The following is a 24,826-nucleotide window of genomic DNA, read 5'->3' on the forward strand; positions in this document are numbered from 1 at the left end:
TCATCTACTTGGAAGGTATAATTTCTAGTCCATCTATTATGACAACTATTATGGTGTATTTGGATCCTGGAGGAAATATTAATCATGGGCAAGTTTTATAAATAATATATACATGTTTGTATTTTTAGTCTTCCGCTACGTATATAAAATAAACTTTAAAAGGTACACACAGAGGGCTAATCTTTCCAACAACTTCACCCCTTCATTCTCTGGAGATAATATTTCAGATCGGACATGTTTATTGTCTGCAGCAGCTTTACCCGTTCCTCTTGCTTCTTTATGATGATCTTTCTTAATCCTGAAGTCACGAAGAGTCTTTCTTAAAATAGACTTGGAGAGGACCCGGCAAATAGAAGATCCAGGTTCAACGTGTTCAATGTGGCTGTTGTCATTAGACTTGCAGCATCAACATATGCATCAAGTTCCACCATTGTGCTTTTAAGTCCTCCCTCTATACTGGACTATACAGTATTTGGTGTAATTTTCCTGTCGTCATATTTTTGAGACGTTCAGTTCCCTCTAGATGGAAGTTGACATCATCATCACTCATAAGCTACACCCAAGCCTTTCAATTTCGGCCCATAATGCACTGCATCCATACCAAACAGGTCTACGAGACTGACAGCAAAGACATGCACATAATTGATTAGCACACGCATACATATACATGTGTCTGTAGATATATATATACACACACACACACACAGACATATTTTAACTTCCCCAATGAAAAAGTTGTATCAAAATCACCCAACTTTCTTTCATGAACTTTATCCAGCTTACCGGGTGCAACATTTCTCAGGTTATATGTTCCTTCAGTCTTTGACAGTTTTACTGATGTCCTGTGTCTAGTTTGAGAAGCTACAGGTGAAAAGGTTTGAACTTCCTTGACTGCCTATTTTGTTTGCTTCCTTTGGCCTCAAAGATCTATCATGTAACTTCTTCCATTATCAGTCGATTCCTTTAGTTGCACTAAGTAAATGGCAAAACTGGATGGGGTTGGTTGGCACAAAACCACTTCATTTGGTTTCATTGCATTTTATAAATAATTAATTCATCAAATATGACTAAAAGGCTATATTAACATAGATTATAATCAGAAAAAATATATTAAGCATTTTAAAATGTTGCATGCGTTAAAAGTACAATTTTGAAAACTTTCAACCTAGTAAATATTATACATAACTAACATTGAACCATTCAGAAGCAAATGGGTCAAAACAGTCACATTTGTAGATCTAGTAATGAGTGTGTGTGTCATTGCACCAAATGTGATATGTATGGTTTGCATAGTAGTTTACATGATCTTAGTGAAACATAATGAATATAATAATAATAATAATAATAATAATAATAATAATAAGAAGAAGAAGAAGAAGAAGAAGAAAAGGGATAGCACCTGGCCGTGAACTGCCTTGACTAAGCTTCCTATCAGTTCTCTATCACGTGTGACTTGTGGGGTAATAAACATCTTCGGTCCTGGCAGCCAGCACCAAACAGATCATAAGGGCAGATAGAGGGTGAGTGGGCGTACGCATATCGAGTAATTAGAATGATATGATCATATCAGCTGTGCTAAAATGCGAATAGGAAATAGCTTTTTAATGTGCCTATGCCACGAATTGTGACGTTCATCGTTAGTGATGTTGAGTGTTAATTCTGGTTAGTGTTAGTTCTGATTTTTTTATAAAAAAATTAAAGGTAAGTAAGGGTATATATAAGTAATTTTACTGTATATTTTGATAAATAAATTTTGTTACATGACTACAGCTGGTATCATACCCGCTATGTGACAAATAATCAGAAGCAAAAGCAGTAGATGTGGCAAATGGATTGGGAGGTGGGGTGTTAATGGGTCAAAATCTATCTGGTAAAGGTCATAACAAGCAGGGTTGGGTAATTAGTCACATATAATCACAGAAATTAGCCATGTTCTGATGATAATCTAATTTTTGTGAATAAAAAGATATCAAAGGTTATGTGCATTAAAAGTGTAATAGTCTACCCATAACTTGTGACCCATTCGCAAAATTTGTCTTGTTTCCTTTTAAACTTTTTAATTCAAATTCACCTCTTTACCCGGTAAAACATAACATCATAACTCGCAACAACACATTCATAGGTAAGCGCGTATAAATAACCACTTTAAGACTAGAAGGTTAACCAAACAGGCAAACGCTAAAACAAATTCCTGCAAGGTGAAGCAACCATAATTAGATAACCGCCTTCAAAATATATGTCCAACACCCTATATTACCTTAAGTAGTAAATGCGATCTTGCATGAGACAATGAAAACAGGCATGCTAAAGCCAAACTGCTTTTCCCTTTTAGCATCCCTAAGGATGTAAATTTTCTCGTTAAACAGACATTGCTTGCTCGCAGATCTCTAGCCACAAAGGTGTCACAACTGGTTTACCAAAAGCCATTGTTTCTTACATCTTCCTTGTCCTTGCAAATCTATCAGCCACAAATTATGCAGATCTGAGCAATCTTTTGCCATAGAAATTTCCAATGTTGTCATGAACTGCATGAACAAAAATAGGGAATTCAAGATTTATAAACCTTTACAAAGACAAGTTAAAACAACAAAGGCTATGCTTACAGAACTCACCCATTTACTTATGAATCACTTAATTTGGGTGGCTTCTATCTCAAACGGGTCGAATAGGTGAAATGGGTAGAATGTCACCCGAAAAATTCCCTCCAAGGCTTCCCAAAAGTTTCTCACCCTGCACCACAAAGAATATAACTTCAATATCCTGATACACAATAGGATGCAATGACGCTTGAACCCCCAACCTCTTGGGGCCCACTATGGTGCGCACACATGGAAGATTTAAACAATTTCACTTATGAAAGGGTAGATTTTGGTTGTTTTTTTTCTTATCTTAAACGGGTCAAATGGGTCTGATTGGTTAAAACTTAAAAGTATCCCAAAGTCTAAATTTATGCATATAACCACCTAAAAAGTGTAAGTGATTCAACATGAGCTGGCCCATCCCGTTTCAACCTGTTAAAACCCATCCCTGTTAACCAACATGACTAAAACGACTCGTACTTATTATGACCCATTTAATCTATTTTGTCCCATGTCCCAAACTACAATTCTAGTCCATTTCTGCGAGTGATTAAAATATGGTACCAGCTTCAAACCAAACCCACCATGACCAGTTACCCAGCCGGCTAGACCCACCCATCTTGTAATCTCTGGTGGTCTAGCATCACTCAAACCCACAGAAATTGATATAAAAAGAATGTTACCCTGCTAAGATCTTGCTCGATATCAGGCTATCAGCTGCAGTAATGTGAGTCCTAGTGATCTGCTCACCCTGTTGATGCAATGTAATCATAGTCTGGGTGGCATCTTCACGTACATTTTCTGCAATCTTTAAGGCACTGTGAACGGTTTTTGTAGTCTCTTCAGCTTTCTAAGCAGCATAATGCTCCAACTCTTGCACATCTTGGTTTTCCAATCCATCAGAATCAAGAAAAGTGTTATTGTACTTGTTTCTTGAGGTGTAACTAAATTTGTACCTGATTCCTTAACCTTGTCATCATCAAACAGAGCAGCTCTGGATTCTTGGGTCGACACAACATGCTCAGATGAAGTAACAGAACATATATAGACCTCAATGCAGTTAAACTTATTGTGCCGATTATCAACTCAATAGGGTCATTTGTTTGTTGCTGAATGACAGAAATTTACAGGTCACTGCTTAATGGGCAAGTATTTTTACCTATATTTCACACAGCTTGAACATTTTATCTAATATAATCATCTATCAAATTAGCAAAAACTTGAGAATGTTGAAGTTGGCAAACTTAAGAGAGCTATCAAGTGCTATAGCTGTTGTAATAGCTTGTGAAGATACAAGTTCTGTATCTAATATGCAGACAACAGAATCGAAAATAAATGCATGTCAAACTACAAAGTATAGTACAAAACTGAAAAATGTATTGGAAAAGTGTTTAGTATATTGTAACAAAGTTTAGTGCCAGAAATGTAAATATAGTAAAGTTAGAAGTTAGAGGGACCAATAGTGTTAAGTCTAAAAGTAAGTTTGTTAGAAGCGATTATATAATTTCTGTATTATTCATTTTATTGTAATTAATTTTTGTATCAATAAAACATATCTTTTCCCTCTCGTTTTCTTCTTCATGGTATCAGAGCAAAGATCCGGTGATGGCTGCCGGAATCGGCCATAACTTCTGACGAGTTGTTCATCAAAGTTGATCTATACTTCCTCCTTTATCGTCCGATATATAAATCATCTTACCCTATCCACAAAATCTCTTCAATTTCTCAAAATCCCCAAATCTTGTCTTCAAAACCCTAATTTTCAGGAAGATCAAAATTAATCAAAATCAAGATGTCGGATGTTAATCAATCGGTTCCAAATACAGAAACTACTCAAGAATCACTCACTGATGCTGAATCTGTCCATCATCCCCTGTATCTTCATCAAACGGATCATCCAAGGCTTATTCTCATTGCTAAGAAATTGTCTGGTTCAGAAAACTTCAGTTCTTGGAAAAGATCGATGTTGATTGCCCTAAGTGCAAAGAATAAAGTCAAAATTATCAATGGAGAATACAAAGAGCCTGCTGCAACTTCACCTTTGAAGCCACTATGGGACGGAACCAATGATATGGTAATTTCCTGGATCTTAAATACTGTATCTGAATCTATTGGCAATAGCTTGAGTTTTGTTCACACTGCTGCTGGTCTTTGGAAAGAATTAAGTGAACACTATGCACAATTAGATGGCCACAGAATTTATCAAATCACTGTTGATCTCACACAACTAAAACAAGAAAATACTAGCATAGAGGTGTATTATCACAAATTGAAAGGACTTTGGGATGAATTGGATGCATTAGAGGCACCATATGCTTGTACTTGTACTTGTGTTTGTGATAATGGCAAAACCAATGGTGAAAGGGAGCAAAGGAAAAGGTTACTTCAATTCTTGATGGGTTTAGATGAGTCCTACTCAAATATTAGGGGACAAATTTTACTCCAACAACCCTTACCCGCTGTTCCCAAAGCCTATGGTATGATCAAACAGGAAGAAAAACAAAGGGAAGGCATATTGCCCAAACCAACAACCATGCCTGCTACACTCTCTACATACACTCCATCAACCTCCAGGTTTACCCCCAATAACACCTACAAACCAAGAATCACTTACCAAACCAAACCAAATGACAGGAAGAGCATCTTTAAGAAAGGAGTAGTTTGCAGCAAATGTCATAAAGAAGGGCATTACAAGGAAGAATGCTATCAAGTTGTTCGTTATCCACCTGGCCATCCCTTACATGGAAAATACAAACATAATACCAACTTCAGCAATACAACTCCATACAAAGCCAATTCCATCAATTCTGTCATCAATGCATCTGCAACTTCTTCAACTCCATTCATGGAAACTGATACACCTCAGCCATCAACTTCTGATCAAAACATGCACTACAGAATGGATCAACTTCAAAATCAACTCAATCAGCTTATGTTGATGATGCAAAACACAGCTCAAGGTAACCATACAACCAACTCTTTTACTAATGTCATGTATTCATTTATATCTGCATGCATTTATCATCATGTTGTATCATGTGCATTTGCCTTTATAGCTGCCTGGATTCTTGATAGTGGTGCCACTGATCACATTTGTACTAAACAATCTGATTTTGCCACTCTTACCACTTGTCCCACACCTATTCAGGTTACTCTTCCAAATGGAAACCATGTTCTTGTTAAACAAACAGGAACAGTAATTCTTCAACCTAATCTCATTCTAAATGATGTTTTCTACATTCCCTCATTTGCTTACAATTTAATTTCAATTAGAAAACTCACAAAATCCACAAAGTCTGCAGTAACTTTCACTGACAATAATTGTTACTTGCAGGCCCATGATGGAGTAATCCCTCTTGGCTCTATCTCTCATGGGCTCTATATTTTCACTCCTTCATCCTCTGTCTGCAATTTAATCACTCAATCAAGCTCAAGCAATACCAGTCTCTGGCATGCAAGGCTTGGACACCCATCTTTTCAAGTCATGCAGAAAATTCCTTGTATTTCTTCTTCTTTCAATAAAACAAATGTTGTAAAATGTGATGTATGTCCATTGTCTAAGCAACAAAATTTATTATTTCCTTCCAGTAAATCTCATGCTTCAAATTTGTTTGATCTTGTACATGCTGATGTCTGGGGTCCTTACAAACACCCCACACTACACAAATGCAAGTATTTCCTTACCTTAGTTGATGACTATTCTAGGGCAACTTGGGTATTTCTGATTCCAAATAAATGTCATGTATTCTCTACTCTCAAACTTTTCCATTATTACATCATAAATCAGTTCAAAACCACTATCAAAATTTTGAGGAGTGACAATGGAACAGAATTTACCAATTCTGACCTCCAAAATTTTCTTCAAATAAATGGTATCACTCATCAAACCTCTTGTCCCTATACTCCACAGCAAAATGCTAGAGTAGAAAGAAAACACAAACACCTATTAGAAGTTGCTAGAGCCATCCAGATGCAAGCTAATTTTCCCATTCATTTTTAGGGATACTCAATTCTGGCTGCAACTTATATTATAAACAGATTACCCAGTGTTGTTTTAAACTACAAAACTCCTTATGAACTTGTCCATAATGAACCTCCCAATTTTTCCCACCTAAAAGTCATTGGCTGCAAATGTTTTACTTCTTCAAACACCACTGACAAACTTGCACCAAGATCCATCCCCTGTGTTTTACTTGGTTACCCTCAAAATCAAAAAGGTTACCTACTTTACAACCTAAATACACACACATCATTTGTAAGCAGACATGTAACATTTCATGAAACTGAATTTCCTTTTCTTCACAAAGAACCATCCCCTGTTTCCAATAATATACCAACTCCAATTTTCTATCCTCCTCCTTTTTCCACAAACACTCCACCTACCTCTAATAACACTGATGACACTTCACTACCTTCTTCCCCTACACCACCATCTCCAACTCAACCCCCTCAACCTACAAACTCATCTCTAATTCCTCCAATCTCTCAACCAGATCCACCAATTCGACAATCTCTCAGAACCAAACATCTCTCCACCAAATTGAAAGATTTCTCCTGTTCTCTTCCATCATCTCTTTCTCATTCTGCAAATTCTTTCTCTTCTAAATATTCTATCCACAACTACATCAATTATCACAACCTTTCCCCTCCTTCTCTTCATTTTGTCAATTCAATTGACTCACATAAAGAACCCAGCACCTATAATCAAGCATCCAAGGATCCTAAATGGGTAGATGCCATGCACACTGAGATAAAAGCATTAGAACATAATAATACATGGACATTAGTTTCCCTACCCCCTGGAAAAACACCAATAGGATGCAAATGGGTATACAGAATTAAATACCACTCTGATGGATCCATTGAAAGATTCAAAGCCAGACTTGTAGCACAAGGCTTCACACAAAAAGAAGGTGTTGATTATAAAGAGATATTTGCTCCAGTGGCCAAAATGGTCACTGTCAGAACCCTTCTAGCAATTGCAGTAACCAAGAATTGGGTGATTGAACAACTAGATGTAAACAATGCTTTTTTGCATGGAGATCTTCTTGAGGAAGTGTATATGGCAGTCCCTAAAGGTTATCAACTTGAATTGCCACCAAACACAGTCTGCAAGCTCAACAAATCCTTATATGGACTCAAACAAGCTAATAGGCAGTGGTTCACCAAACTAACTACCTTTCTCTCTAAACTAGGGTTCACTCAAAGTTATGCAGACACCTCTCTCTTCACATATCATTCAAAACATGATTTTCTTGCTTTATTAGTTTATGTGGATGATATTTTGATATGTGGCACAACTCAAACCCTAATTGACTCTGTCAAAACCAAACTTCATCAAGAATTTAGCATTAAGGCTCTTGGCACCCTTCATTACTATCTTGGTATAGAATTTCTCAGGAATAAGTCAGGACTTTCAATGACACAAAGAAAATATGCTCTTGACCTTCTTCAGCATGCTCAACTAACAGATGTCAAGCCTGCTTGTACCCCCATTGATCCCACTCACAAACTCACACACACAACAGGAACACCACTACCTGATCCCACTTTATACAGGACCCTAGTAGGTAAATTGATTTACCTTACCATCACTAGACCTAATTTAGCATTTGCTGCTCAACATCTCAGTCAATTTTCACACTCCCCCACTGATGCTCATATGAAACCTTTACTCAGAGTGCTAAGATACATCAAATTAAACCCAGGTCAAGGCCTTCACTTTCCTGCTTACAACAGTCTCACTCTTACTACTTTCTGTGATAGTGATTGGGCTGCATGCCAAATCTCAAGAAGGTCAGTTTCAGGTTTTGCAATATTTTTGGGTACAAGTTTAATTTCCTGGCAATCCAAGAAACAAACAGTTGTTTCCAGATCTTCCACAGAAGCAGAATACAGATCCCTTACTGATAACACCTGTGAAGTCACATGGTTAACTTGTCTTCTCAAAGATCTCTCTGTCACAATTCCAACACCAATTGTAATGCTATGTGATAATGCTTCAACCATTGCTTTGGCTTCCAACCCTGTTCATCATGCTAGAACTAAACATATTGAGCTAGATTGCCATTTTGTCAGAGAAAAGATCAAATCTGGCCATATTAGTCCTCAGTTCATTCCCACAAAAATGCAGGTTGCAGACATCCTTACCAAGGGTTTATCAAAGGCTCTACACTACAATTGTCTTTCCAAGTTGAGTTGTTGCAATCCCTACAACCTCTCAACTTGTGGGGGGGATGAAGATACAAGTTTTGTATCTAATATGCAGACAACAGAATCGAAAATAAATGCATGTCAAACTACAAAGTATAGTACAAAACTGAAAAATGTATTGGAAAAGCGTTTAGTATATTGTAACAAAGTTTAGTGCCAGAAATGTAAATATAGTAAAGTTAGAAGTTAGAGGGACCAATAGTGTTAAGTCTAAAAGTAAGTTTGTTAGAAGCGATTATATAATTTATGTATTATTCATTTTATTGTAATTAATTTTTGTATCAATAAAACAAATCTTTTCCCTCTCGTTTTCTTCTTCATGATTTTTGGGCTTTCTTGCATTTTTAAGCATGCCACATAGGCAATAACTAACAAATTTTGAAGTAAGATTTATATAATGTAGGGATTATGATATAGTACATTAAAATCAGACTATTCCAACATGTAGATACACCTAATGTGTTCATTGATTTTTTGTTATGAATTTTTTTTCTCGCTATTTTGTACTCCCTCCGTCTCATTTTAATTGTCCTATTTTGACTTGTCAAGTCTTTTTCTTTCGATTTTAACCTTAAATATCTTTGTTTGTGTTATGTATTAATTGATGAAAGTTATATCAATGAAAATTACATTTAAAACTCAATCAATTCATATATGTTATATCAATTATTATATATCACAAACAAAATATTTACGGTCAAAGTTGAAAGAAAAAGACTCAAAAAATCAAAATATGACACTTAATGTGGGACGGAGGGATTATTATAAAGAACTAATTGCATTTTTGGTCCTTGTGTTATAACACCTTTTGCAAGTTTGATACAAACATGTGCAAAGTCGTGAAACGCATCCCTGTCATATCACACCTGTTGCAATTTTGGTCCAACAGTAACGTTCCGTCTATTTTTACCGTTAAATACATTATGTGCCCCTCACATGAAGAGTAATTCTGTCTTTTCATTATAAACAAAGACTATTGCAACTAACTAAAATACATATCTCATCAATATCAGATTTATTTCATCAAATAAATCTTCAAAGCTTTTTCATTTCATACATATGTTCATCTCCTTTCTTTCAATTCCTCATCATCAACATCACTACTATTATATATATATATATATAATACTCACCTGCCCACCCTTTTCTTTCCATTCCTCATCAATCATTATCACACATTCACACCTATGTTTGCTCACTTGCTCTCGTATAAAAAAGAAAGAAAAACCAAAAAGGGTTTGGTCCCCTTTTTTTCGCAGCGCCTCCTTCATAGAATTCATATATCCTCATAGCATAATTTATTTAGTCATTTAACTTATTGAATGAAACCAATATAAATAAAAAGTTCCAAATCCAGTTAAAAGATAAAGTGATAAAAAGCCCATCTCTTGCCATTTTTTTTCTGTGATGTCCATGTGAGCTTTCTCTCTTATGTGACGGCATCAGAACCCCGACAAGTGTGAGTGGGGACGGTGTTGGTTGTGATGGTGATTCGTGTGGCATTTTCTCGAGATTCAAGATCTACAAGAGTATATATACATACGCATCAGATTCAAGATCCGACCCAAATCGATACATTTTCTCCTTTTTTTGTGGGCTCATCTCCGATTCAAAACTCTGATTGTATGTGTATATATCTACATCTGTATTGGGATTTTAGTGTTTTTGTAAAGTGGTTTTTTTTTTTTTATATTTATTCTGTGTGATTATTATGTGTATATATATGTATATATATTTGCATCAATGATGGTGGTTGGTAAGAGGGGTGATCGTGGTGGTGCTCTGTTGCAAGAGAGGTGGTGGTGCTTAGTTGAGATGAAGGTAATGCTCAGATCTGATCCAAACTAAAAAGGAGAATTTGGTTGGTAGTATGAAAATGATGATGAAATTACTTTGGTCAAACATCGAAAGCAGAACTAATAATCTTTCATTTCCTATATTACCTTTTTAGTTAGTTTTTAAATTTAAATGAAAAAACATAAAAATATTTTTAGCAAGAATGGTCCTTTTGTCTTTAAAGACAGTATTGCCCCTCACGTGAGGGGCACCTGATGTATTTAACAGTAAAAATAGATGGAACGTTACTATTGGACTAAAATTGCAACAGATGTGATATGACAGGGATGCGTTTCGCGACTTTGCACATGTTTGTATCAAACTTGCAAAAAGTGTGATAACACAAGGACAAAAAATGCAATTCGTTCTAATAAAAAACTCATTCCAAAATTATTTTTATCTTTTTTAAAAAAAAGGTTCCTTACATATTAGGCAGAGGTCATGATCAGTGGTAAACACCCTTGCCTCTGGAGACAGAGGTCATGGGTTCGATCCTCATCTCATGCAAAGGTAGAGGTAAGGTCTGCCTCTCTACTATTTAGGTAGAAACTGGAAGCAGCCTCTCTACTTAGGTAGAGGTAAGGTCTGCCTACATCTTAACCTCCCCCATACACCGTCGAGATATTGGGGCTCAAAACCCACGGAAGACGACACTGAGCAGTTACTTTTGTTCCTTACATATTATAAGTCTTTTTAACGAGGTTTTGTTAAATTAAATAAAAGAAAAAAAAACAAGTTTAAAAAAATTAAGATCATCTTTTTCTATTCTCTAACTACTTTCTCCAAAAATCTTTACCTTGTTTTTATAACATAAAAATAATATTAAATAAAAACATAAAATTGTATTTTATGTAAACTATATAAAAGTAACAAACTAATATTGGGTTTGACCAATAATCAAGTCAATAATCTTTACCTTGTTTTTATTACATAAAAATAATATTAAATAAAAACATAAAATTGTATTTTATGTAAACTATATAAAAGTAACAAACTAATATTGGGTTTGACCAATAATCAAGTCAATAATGACATCATCTTTTTTTATATAATGTAACTAACTAAAACTTGAGAATTAGTTATTTAAAATACGAGAGTTTAAATACCCGTGCTACGCACGTCGTGTTTGAAATATATTTGTTGCATGTATAATGTTGTATGTTATTCAAATCGGTAATGCAACTCAAAGGCTGAGTTATTGATACGAGAATGTACCAAATGGGGCAAATGGTTAAGGGAATATGTGTTCATGAAATTTTGTTCATTCTTCTATGTGGAGTGGCAAGAGGGGCAGTATAAGTGTTCATTCAAAAGGGGTGTAATATGGTAAACTTTAGGGGCGTTTGGTCGCTGAATGTTTTTGAAAGAATTGAAATTCGTTAAAGGAATTGAAATTTAAAGAAATTGGAATTTAGAAGTCTAATATTTAAAAAAACATACTCATATCTTGATACTTAGTCTGGTATTTATTATCAACAAACTCATTTCATTTCATGAACAATTTAGGTCATTAAATACAATGAATTAGGATGCTTCGAGGATTCATGTACACTTAGGGCGACGTTTAACCCATTCGAGTCTCATGCTTCAATCCAAGTGACCATGACATCAGCCAACTTGTTGAAGGAGTCATCAACCTTCTCGAGCTTAGCCTTGACCTGCTTTGAAAGCTCCTTATAACAGCTTTGAATAGTGGAGCACATCTTGGAGAAGAATGTTATACCTTAAAGCACCAGCCCACATGTCATTTTGTTGTCAAACTTGTAAAGTGGAAACATTCACAAACCAAAACAAAATGAAAATGGATTGAAAGTCACCAAATATGTGTTCAGTAAGTGCTTTTAAACAATTAATAAATTATTACAATTACGTAGTTTACTAAAGGTATATATACAACCAACACAACAAAATGATTTGCATGTTTTGGGTTGTTACCCATCCCACCCATTTAGTAACATCTATATTTGGAATACCCTCACAGGCGGATCCAGAGATTTGAGTTACACAGGGCAAAACAATAAATCAGGTATGACAACGTCCAAACAATAGCAAAAACGACTGCAAAATGGATCGAAACTGTACCAATACCACAAAACAGGTTCCAAACAACACCATAAATGGCTTAAAAACAGCATAAATTGCAACAATAACACCCACATTCAGCTCCAAACAGCACCAAAACATATGCAAAAACGGCTCCCAAAGAACACCTAAAGAGCTGCAAAACAGCTCTCAAACGAAAAAGCAAATACTCCTGGACAATACCAAAAGAACGGCAAAACACAAAAAAAAAGGAATAAAGCTCTAAAAACAGCAAAAGAAATAAAAATAAAATGCAATAAACCAGAATGTAAGCAGGAAAATATAGCCAAAAGTAACATGTCTTTCATTTAAACCATGATAAGTAAATCTTTCCTTTTCATTAGAAAGCACAAATTCAGTGCTCATGTATCTACCATGGACGTTCTCGTCCCACTTTCGACATATTTATACCTCAGAAGTGAAGTACACCAAAGCAGTTTCCATTGAGATGGAGGGTATAGGGATGTAAACCCACGAAGCATCTAATTTGAGCCCGTCTCTTCTTCCTATGAAACCGGGTATGATGCTTGTTTGTACATTTTGCATAAGCATAAAACCAGTTAAAGTTAGTGTTGGATACATCAATTAAAAATCCGACCAATTTACTTATGAATGGGCCAATTTAACGTATTTTAATCTCATATATATACATGAATGAAAAGCAATGAGTCAAATGACTTGAAATGGTGGTGAAATAATCTACATACAGCCTATTAATTCCTTAGTCATATAGGTTTTTATTATTAATGTAATAAAATCTGTGATAAATTTGGTCCAGAATATATAAGCAACACATAATTAGGATATCTTACAGCAAGGAGAAGCATCTACTTTGGCACACACAACTTGTCTCTATCTTATTTTCTCAAAGCACAAATATTTTGTAAAAGATGTTCATGCCAGGTAATATGTAACATGAGACAGGTACCTTGTTGATGGGAAGGTTACACCAGCGTCACACGCCCGACACCAAAAATTGTCGTCCATGGGAAGTGGATGCCTTGTTCGGCGGCACATGTATGGTCGATAATGTATTCATCATTGATGACGACTCGTCTGACCATGAAAGTAAACATCATAAGGCATATAATTGAGATGTATGTATACAGCGTTAGGTGCTTGAAGCACACCCCTACCGAGGGACCTGTATCATATCAAGACATACAATGATAGTCACATGATGAGGTCACGTTTACCTCGAAACTTGCCATAACGCCTTTTACGACGTTTTTCCTTGGGATCTTTATTCTTACACCCCGAGCATATAAAAGAATACCAAATTTATACACAAAGAGATCCACGATTCAGGATGTTTGGTATCATATAATGTTATAGGAAAACATTAAAATCTTTTGAAGCTTAATTTTTATTTTTATCATATTTCCATCTCTACTAATAGTATGCTTCGTATTGATACCTATTGAGCTTTGAATGACACCAACACATTTACCCATGTCACTGTTTGTCACGCTCAATCCACAATACGTCTCTATCTTTCCGTTAGCCATGTGTGTGTGTGAATGCCAATCGACTCATTTGGAAGGCTGGGTGGTATGTCTACATTGGTCGGTTCACCTAATAATCGAATGACCATTTTCGGTATGGGGTGTATATAGAAAGCGGGTGAAAGTTATAAAAACTCTAGGCAAAAATAAACAAACATGGAGCAAACATATTTATTTGAAACATACATTGAACGGTCGCACAAGGAATTCGCATACCTCGTTGGGGCCAGGTATTATTATTTATTTACAGTCCACAAAAGTGTCGGAACTTTCCCTTTGGGTTCATGACCACATGACTATAGATATTTATTGAACCCTCTAGCCCGTTAAAAACGGCCATTGCCATATTGTTCTAGTCCTTTAAAGTTTCGATATTAAGGCATCAAGCTGATGAGGGGATAAATTTTTGAAAGTTCTGTCTCTGGAAACCTTTTTTTTACATCTACTATTACATGGATTTTAGAAAACTTGGAGTTCGACTTCTTTTTTTACTTGAGTTATAGTTTAAAATACAATTCACATCTACCCAGTTGTCATTAAAAGGGCCGCCTAAAAGCATAGATCATTCTCACTGTGCAGGCGCTACCATACACTTCAGCTTCTTTATAAGTAATCAAACGGTTTGATTAAACTACTATAAATTAAGAATCTAAACTTTCAAATGAAGTAATACGCATTAGTAATGCACTTTGGCCAACTTCCGAACCATATGGCCAGTTCCCTTTATCTATTCATTTTCACCCATATATAAAACGGTCAAATGTGCCACATTAAAAAAAACAGTACAAATATGTAAACCCGAGAACGAAACACTCACCGTTCTGCCACTGCTGACCAAAGCCTTCACAAAAGCTTCATTTGACAGAACATCCAATTTCTCTGCTCTTCTCCCTGCAACCAGAACAATCACACGATAAAGTTGAAGGACCAAAAATTCCAACATATATAATTAGAGAAGGTGTGATTCGTCTAACTTGTCTGGACATTGGTCTTCCCAGCAAGTCCAATGAGTATTGCCAAACCTGCCTGCACAATTTAACTTTCGACTATAAATCTATAACCATCTGGTGAACTCAGCCATTAAGCTAAATATGTATGAACTTCGCTTCTTTGTTCTATGTTGGCTCTGACCTTCCTCTGCTTCAGAAGTTCCCTGATAGGATTACAAAATTTTATATTTTCTTTCATCCCAAAAGAACTACGACTGAATATTTTATCAATTTATTGGCAGGACAAAAGTAGCAAACAAAATTTTTAAAGAAAAGTTTCCAGAAAGGGAATTGTTGCAGCTTTAAAAGGAAAATCCTTAAAAAGACTGGGAGGGGTGCATCCTTATGTAAGTGGGGATGATGTGAATATGTGATAGGAAAATTACGTTTTCCTGGATAGGCATAAAGATTATAAGCATAAAGGAATCACGGTTATTACTTACCAAGATCTAAATCATGAGGCCTATGAGAGGCTTTCTGGTGGTAATGAAGAAACATGACTTCTGTTGATGGAAGGAAAGACCCACACAACTTCCATCATACAGATTAACATGTTTTACATCCACCCCATTGGGAAGTGACTTCGAGTCAGTAGCATAATTGTGATTCTGCGACATATACAAATAATTAATTTTTTGTAACAATATCATTTATATTTCCTCACCATACCCGTGCACTGCCATTTCAAAGGTTGGATCCTTCCATGATGACCAAATAACATACAATGAAGGCTAATGATCAACATCTATTCCCATCTCATAGTCTTACCTAAGAATAAAATTAATGTAACACATTTAGAACAATTCATAAACATGATATGCATAAAGATCAAACACATAGATACCATTATCTCGTGTATTAGCTTATGTAATTACACAACAGATAGCATATTCAGGTAAGTGTCACATTCATAAAAATTAAGAAACATTAAGAAAATCAAAGTTAAAAAAACCAGAGTGAACTATTTACCAAAAAAACCCTTCAAACTCTCAAAGTTCAACGACCATCAAAAATTTCAAATCTAACTCTTTTACCAACCAAGAATCAGCCCACACTTCATCATTAAAACCAGACTCAACATCAATCATTGGTGTATTAGCAGCAGAAACCAGAATATCCAACAAAAAAGGTCCCATCACACAACCAGTGCAAAAAGTCTGAGATTATTTTACCCAAAATTACATTATAGCATTATAGCATCACATGTTGCAAAATTTCATCTTTTTACAACCCATATAGGACCAGCAAAGTGACAAATTTAAGACCATATATACTCATATAAAAAAAACTGACTATCATAACAAATCTTAACAAAAGAAGACGATAACATAAGCGTAAATATATAAAAACATACCAACAAAGTGCTTGTTACCGGTCGGGGTGAGTTGCTCAAAAGGAACCAGCTGGAAAGGGTATCGATTGAACTTTTCAATTTCATCAGTCGCCTTTCGCACAACAGTCGACCCCTGCAACTCAAGCATGTAATCAGTGTCCTTCAGAACCCTATATTTTTCAGGATTGGGAACAACAGCAAAACCCTTAATTGAATACAAACACCCTTCCTCAAGAATCTTCTGGAAGCGATGTGCAATGAAGCTTTTTGCATAACAGTGAATAACGCTTCCTTGCAAACAGATTAATTATTTGGCAGTAAGAAACGGTTCATAACATATGTTAAAAGGCATAATTTATAGTTACTTACCTTCTTGTCAGACATTATGTAGTCTGTACTCATGTCCTTCTTATTGATGCTAAGCACATCCCATTTTCTACACACCAACACAGTAAGTAGTCCATCAATTCCTTCATGAAGATCATCAATGAATATATGATCAGATTTGTTGGCGGTATCATCGGTTGCCTTTCCCATGGAATTCGGATTGAAAAAATTTATATAGAGTGTATATATGATGTGCAAGATATATCGCTAGTAAGAATGAGGAGATTGAAACCCGTTAGAATTCTATACCTCCATATGAATTAATCAACATTAACAACCAAATATATCAACTCAGGAAAATCAGGAGGGGGTAGGAAACGCATAGAGAAAGCAAAACTTCATCAGATGGTAACATAATTTAATGACAAAAAGAAATCAATTGGATGATATATCAAATGCATCTTCTTTTTCTTAAACTAATAATAAATGAGGAAACTCAAAGGTCCTTAACCAATCCATTCACATACTAATGAATTCATTCATATATACATACACTTCGTACATAATAACCACACAACCTAATTACCACACAATAAAACCCTAACATTAACAGAAGACTAATAAGTAAAATCTTAATTACCAGTAAATGATTTTAATCCTCAATTAATCTTTAATCCTCCAGCATTGATTCTATTTTACAAATTTTATATATATATAAGATAATAATGTGAGTTTTTTAATTTCTTTAATGTTGATCTATAATATTATTAATTTAACCCAAATGTTATAAACTTGTAATTCATTATGTGAACTTATATATAACCGAGTCCTACAATAAATTAATGCTTTTTTTTAATATAAAATGTAAACTGAAATTACCTATGGAGACAGTCAGCAAACAGATTTATAATTTTTGTTGCATACATAGTCATAAATATGTGATTTACAGATCAAAGACAAACTCAACCATGACCTTAGTAGAAGTCATTTTTAAAATTTTTGGATATACCAACAATATATAGTACTCTGAAAACTTCACAATCAGGTTAATTGGGCTTTTCCTCGATACGCTGCCAAGTAATCCGGATGTTATGTTTCAGGCCAAGCCAACAGATTTTCTGGAAATATGAACACTTGACAAATGACCATTTTCTTGCTGCGTTTTCGTATTTTCAAGAATTAAACGAAAATACACAAAAACAAATCCAAACGAGGCCCTTGTTAACACCAAAAAGCAATCAACTTAATGATCTTGTACAAAAATACATTGCATCTCACTAAATTGGTGTTGAGAAAGGGTATTTCGCAAAATTTTTAATCAACTACTAGTGAATAATTAAAATGGCATTTGGGATTAGTTGCAAAAATGATGATAAACCCGATGCTGAAAATGGCCATTTTGATACGTTGCAAAAATATGTGCACAGATGTACAAGAAATTGGCTCATGTTCCTAAGCTCCATTAAGATTTTAATTTCCATTTTTCTTCCGAAGTCTAGTATAACGCTTCATTATAACATGATCACTGAAGAGTCGATGCCTGCAATGTCGAAAACCAAAGATTCAACATCGTATTTGAGTAGAAAAACAGTTCATCTGACAGTGCATAAGAAACTTGGATGCAAACAAGTGACCTTCGCTAAAAAGATACAATCTGGGCAACTTTCCCATTTCCTTAAGCTAAATTTTCATTTTAGTTTTATACCCATCAGAAAGAACATACCCAAATCTACCCAACCATAATCAGATGGGCTTTTAGCAATTATGATTATCTATATTTTTGAATATCAATTTTCCCTGCATTAGGTAAATGGAACACATATATTAGGCTATTAGACACAGGATCATAATATATGTGTGGCTTTTAGCAATTTAGCATATATAAACCCTCTAAAAACATTGAATAACAGCACAGTGACAAAGCTATGGAGAGGATAATAAAGATGTTTAGCATTGTTTTCAACTTACCTCTTGTATTCTAGTTTCTGAATAATGATCCCATTTAGCAAGAGTTCTGAACTGTAGACTGCTGCACCTGCAAGTACACATGACATACAAACCTTATGATTTCATTGCAAATTTCAAATAATAAAATATGGCAATAAGTGTCTATCTATACCTTTGTCTAAGAATGGAACACATGCTTCATAATTTTGTTCACAGGACAATATTAAGAGGTTATTTGATATATTATATTCCATGCTGGCTTGTTGAATGTCTGTTATCACCTGAAACACATCTCATTATAACATGATCATTAGTGCTGGATAGAAACTTGCATAAAGGATACAATGCCATAACATATATATTTCAATTTTCAAGGAACACTCAAAATAACAGCTTTTTTACACCGTAAAATGCTTCCAAATAACTTTCCCGGGTGTGACCTGTTGGAGCACATGGTACACACCTAATGGTGGAGGTGGCAAGATGGGTGGGTTATGAGGCCGATAAAAAAGTTCAGGTCGAAATGTGGAATATTTAGTATATAGCAGTAGAAAACTATTTTAAATAAATTATAATCAGAAAAATTAAATTAAGCATTTTACAAGGTTGCATGCGTCGAAAGAACACTTTTGACGATTTTTAACCTGTTGAATATTAAACGCAACCAACATTGAAACGTTCGGAAGCAAATCATTCAAAATTTTCATCTGTAGATCTAGTAATGAGTGTGTAAGTCATCACACCAAATTTGATAGGTATATTTTGCACAGTAGTTTACAATGGATCTTAGAGAATATAATGAATAATATAATAGTAAGAGCAGGGATAGCACCTGGCCCTGAACTGCCTTGGCTAAGTTTCCTATTAGTTCTCTGTCAGGTTTGACTTGTGGGGTAATAAAAACTCTTCGGTCCTGGCAGCCAGCACCAAATAGATCATAAGGGCATATAGAGGGTGACAGGGTGTATGTAAATTGAGAAATTAGAATCACATAATCTTTAGTGATCATGGGTGTTAATTCTGGTTATTTAAAAACATAAAAGGTAAATAACGGTATATAAGTAATATTACTATATATCATGATAAGCAAATTTTGTTACATGAATAAATCTAGTATCATACCTGCAATATGACATATAACAGAAGCAAAAGCAGTAGAGGTGGCAAATGGGCCGGGTGGGTAATGGGTCAAAACATGTAATCTTCTGGTAAAGGTCGAAACAGATAGGGTTGGGTTGACCTAACACACTTTTGTCCAAATTTTCACAGATGAGTAATGACTCAAATATAATCACAGAAATTAGCCTTGTTCTGATGATAATCTAACTTTTGTGAGTAAAAGATATAAAAGGTTTTGTGCATCAAATGTCTACCCAGGTAATTTTGAATTATCGACATGATGTGACTTGTTTCCTTTATCATTTTAATTTAATTTTTCCTCTTTACCTGGTTAAATATAAAAAACATAACTCACAACTACCCATTCATAGGTAAACGCGTACAAATTACCACTTTTAGACTAAAAGGTTACCCAAACTGACAAAAGCTAAAACAAATTCCTGCAACTTGAAGTCACTATAAGCAGATAATCCCCTTCGAAAATTATGTCCAACACCCTATATTACCTTAAGAAGTGGATGTGCTCTTGCATGAGACAACGAAATGGGCATGTTAAAGCCAAACTGCTTTTCCCTTTTAGCATCCCTAAGGATGTAATTTTTCTCGTCAATAACAGACATTGCTTGCTCGCAGATCTGTAGCCACAATGGTGTCACAACTGGTTTACCAAAAGCCATTGTTTCTAACATCTTCCTTGTCCTTGCAAATCTATCAGCCACAAAATGTGTAGCATCAGAGCAATCTTTTGCCATAGAAATTCCCAATTTTTTCATGAACTGCATGGGCAAAAAAGGGAATTCATGATTAATAAACCTTTACGAAGACAAGTTAAAGAAACAAAGGCTATGCTTAGAGGCAGAAATGGGTTACTTTGTATCTCAAACGGATCGAATAGGTGAAATGGGTCCAAAGCCACGTGAAATGTATTCTTAATGCAAACAACCTCCTAATTTGCTTCGTGCTGTTTTAGTTTTTGTATTCATACATAACACACCAGTGATGTCAGATATCTCACACTAAAATTGTTTAGATCAAGCTGCCCTGTACCAAAAAAACTGTTATGACCTGGACCCATTTGAACTATTACCCAACCCTTCCATTTGCCACCTCTAGCTAAGAATAGATGAGACAATTGAAACAAACTATAAACCTTTCTCTGCTGCTTAATCACATCATCATCAAGGTTCTGGCTGAACAACACACGAATTTCTACCTTACTTCTACGTCTTCTTAAGTCTTTGGATATAAAATCCGGGAAAGGTTCTGCAAAGCCAGATCTAGAAAGCTCATTCTTAAGAGAGGGACTTGTAGACGTTTTCTTGATTAGTTTCTTTCCCTTCAATAATGAATCTGTCATCTTGTTTTCACCCCCTAAAGATGGTATATGACTCACTGAAAGACATTTGGTGTTTGTCACATCTGCTAGACTCAGTTGACCAGATTTTTGTATTGACCGCCCTTTAACAAGTTTCTTTAGAGCTGTTGAGCTGCATATGGAAGCAGAGCGAGCTTTTCTCTTTACATTCGACAAGAAAGAAGCTTCCCTGAAGTTCCCTTCAGTTTCACCAGGTTCCACAACTGAATATTCATTGCCAAATTCTAGAACTAGGGATGGTGTATTGGAGGTACTCTTTAATGTTACGTCTGGCCTCATTTTTCTACATGTCCTTTTCCCTTTAGGCCAATTCCATATATCGAACTTCCATTGACCAAAATTTTCATCATTCTTTGAAGAATCTTTTGAGTTCTCCAATGAAAAAGTTGTATCTAAATCATCCAACTTTCTTTTATGAACATGATCCAGCTTACCATGTGTAACATTTCTCAGGTTATATGTACCTCCAGTCCTCTTTGGCAGTTTTACTGATGACCCTTTTCTAGTTCGACAAGCTACAGGTGAAAAGGTTTGAACTTCCTTGGCTGACTTTTTCATTTGCTTCCTTCGGCTAAAAACTTTCAAAGATTTATCATGTAACTTTTTCCATTTATCAGTCGATGGCTCTCCTTTTGTTGAATTTTTGGTACCCAGTAACTCAACATTCATTAGCTCCTGGTTTTTAGAGTGTTCATCTAAGAATGTAGACATTTCATGGCTATTAGTAACATTGTTTTGGTTATAACTTATTCCCTCAGTTTGCGAATCACATTGTTTGGATGCTTTCTTCTCGAGACCTTCATCTTCATTAGCATCAATAATACGAGGTGGAGCGTACAACAAGGATTCTATAGCTTCAGCAGCCATTTGGGTGTCCAAACCAACACCGAACAAATCCAGTGCATCCCTCTCATTGGTGTCATTTTCAACAGGGGGTATCAGTAATATTTCCTTAGGCTGTTCATCAAACTCATTTACATTAAACTGTTCATTTGAATTAAACATCACACTTCCTTCAAGTCCATCTTCAATTTTTGCACCCAAACATTTCTCTTTATGATTGTAGAGTTCTTTTTTCTTATTTAAAAATAACTCTTCTCCATGACCAAGCTGCTTATCATCCCACTCAAAGGTTGAAATACCAACTTTGGACATAAGGTTGGTTTTCATTGCTAAATTTAAGGACCCCTTTGCACATGAAGCAAGAGGTGATTTCATCCCAACAAATTTCGGAATCGTGGCTTCTGGAGATGAACTGACAACACTAGCTGACAAGTAACGATCTACAAATTCCAACGCATTAGCTTGTGATGCCTCACCAGGTTCTTGAGATTCATAGTAAACACCAACTTCATTCTCAAAAGTACTGCAAGGTGCCTGAAAAATAACGAACTCGTCTCCTTCAAACTTATTGCATTGCTTAATAAACTGGTCCTGGTAAGGCATAGCCACATTTTCATTGTTTGATATTAAGTTTTCCTCTGTTGGTCTCACAATTAGTGCTTCCTCGTAATGAGTCTCAACACTTGCAAGATTAGAACCATTATCAGATTTTTTGTCTGTCAAATTACTTCCTGCAGAAGACCAAACTCCAGATGATTGTGGACCAACTGCACTAGCACGCCTCCATAAACCTCCTGATAAAAACACAGTTGCAAAAAGTCAATATAAAAATTCTTTCAGAATCTATTATTAAATCAGACCAGAAAGGGGTTACTGAATAGCAAACAACTATGACTGCACTTATAATCTGGTCACTGGAATTCACAGATCGTTAGATCTAACTCCCAGAAACCTCGTTACAAAAACTACTCAACTTCATGAACATGTTACTTCATTTAAGTCAAAATTACACAAAAAATGATTAAGCTTTGTAAAAGTGTAGCAGCTAAATAAAAAACAAAATAAGTGTGTTGTAACTCGTTACAGTTTGCTCATGATATAACAACCCTGTACCCTTTAAATTCGTGACTGCCATGAAAAAAAAAAATATTGCAACAAACATGGAAATAGAGAAATTTTATGGCCCCTAATAAAAAAAACCACATTTGAGCCATTTTCTTTAGTTATAGCATGCACAAAACAATATGCAAAACGACTATGCAGATATAGCATTCTAACATAGCCACACCCACAAACTCCCTCTTAAAGTTGGACCACACACACCAAAACACCATCTTTTACATCTTCGTTACTGCCACAAAGCACATGGACCAATTTAGTAATTTATAATGCATCAAACTTTATGAGAAGAAAACATTTGAACCATAACACTTCTATGAATCAAGCAAAAAACACAATCATGAAATGCATTGTTAATGATAAAAATATTTTTTTTATCCAACGATAACACTCATAAAATTTACGATGAATAAGCAGAAAATATATATCAGCTGAAAGACATTGTGACTAATAATATTCGTGATGAATAAGCAGAAAATATATGCACAAACCATGATATTCAAATGGAACACCTAACTCTTGACATAAAATTACTATTTACCTCTGCAGTTTCCCACTTTTTGCTCAGATATCAAATCATCGTCACTATCCAAAACAACTTCGTCATCACTATCTTCCACCATCAAGGCTCTCAAGTCGCCAACAAAATTCGGTATATCCAACTCCTCAGTATCTCCATCCAAATTTACAAATTCGCTTTCACTTGAAGTGCTTTCCGCTTCTGTAAAAGCAAAATCCGTGACAATTTCATGACCATCCTCAACATTTGCATCAACCTTATCGTCTGTTAAATCACAAACAAACTCGCATCAAAAACCTCATATAATCACATACCATTACAAACTACATAACAATGTATCAAACTACATACATTACACTGATATATGAACCGAACATTCTTATACCATTTGACATAACAAAACTTTCGGTCCGTTGCTATTGTTTGTATCTAACACGAAGTCCACACATCATTAAAAATCGGTGATTTAACAGCTACCCGATATAACAAACGTCACCAGATACATACAATAGCAAAAGAATTATAACTTTTTTAACATTAAAAAGCAAAAGTTATCCAGCTATAAACAAATGTATATCTAACAATACACGTTTGGTTATTTTATGTATCCAACTTTCAAAATTAACCTTTTCAATGTAAGAAGTTAAAATAAAAAAGTCTTTTGAAAAAAAATATACTTTCGTTTCCTTATAACTTGTAAACCGACGACATGGGTTTTGTCTGGCAAAACGGCAAAACCCATAACGTACGGTTTACAGTACAAAAAGGTCACTAAATACATACAATAGTAGCAAGCAAAAAGTTTCTATCTTTTAATGTTATTTTACACTAAAAAGGTAAAAATTTGAAAGTTGGATACTAACATTGTATATACATTTGTGTTTATATAGCTTTCCCTAATATCAAAACTCTAACTTCTTTTTATACAAAAACATACACTTGTGTGTGTGTCTCTCTCTGTGTATATATATATATATATATATAGAGAGAGAGAGAGAGAGAGAAGTGGGGTATACCAGTTTGAAGATGATCAAAAGCA

At 35.1% G+C, this 24,826-nt stretch overlaps 1 protein-coding gene and 1 long non-coding RNA gene across 2 annotated transcripts; both read right to left on the bottom strand.

Annotated features, from left to right (window-relative positions):
* Window positions 1-12,161: 12,161 nt before the first annotated feature.
* On the bottom strand, window positions 12,162-15,868 carry LOC122606479. The gene is made up of 5 exons (XR_006324914.1): window positions 15,648-15,868; window positions 15,190-15,368; window positions 15,033-15,106; window positions 13,639-13,766; window positions 12,162-12,351 (listed from the first exon to the last, which is right to left on the bottom strand). It is a non-coding gene; the product is annotated as an uncharacterized LOC122606479 (long non-coding RNA).
* Window positions 15,869-17,787: 1,919 nt separating this feature from the next.
* LOC122609418 lies at window positions 17,788-24,195 on the bottom strand. Its single transcript, XM_043782463.1, has 8 exons — window positions 24,139-24,195; window positions 23,809-24,051; window positions 21,081-22,942; window positions 20,437-20,706; window positions 19,644-19,724; window positions 18,984-19,092; window positions 18,833-18,899; window positions 17,788-18,404 (listed from the first exon to the last, which is right to left on the bottom strand). Exons 2-8 carry the CDS (start codon window positions 23,888-23,890, stop codon window positions 18,335-18,337), a joined length of 2,541 nt encoding a protein of 846 aa, XP_043638398.1. The 5' UTR covers window positions 23,891-24,051; window positions 24,139-24,195; the 3' UTR covers window positions 17,788-18,334.
* Between the last annotated feature and the right edge of the window lie 631 nt (window positions 24,196-24,826).

Source organism: Erigeron canadensis, chromosome 7, assembly GCF_010389155.1.
Source record: "Erigeron canadensis isolate Cc75 chromosome 7, C_canadensis_v1, whole genome shotgun sequence".
In the NCBI taxonomy this organism is placed as follows: domain Eukaryota; kingdom Viridiplantae; phylum Streptophyta; class Magnoliopsida; order Asterales; family Asteraceae; genus Erigeron; species Erigeron canadensis.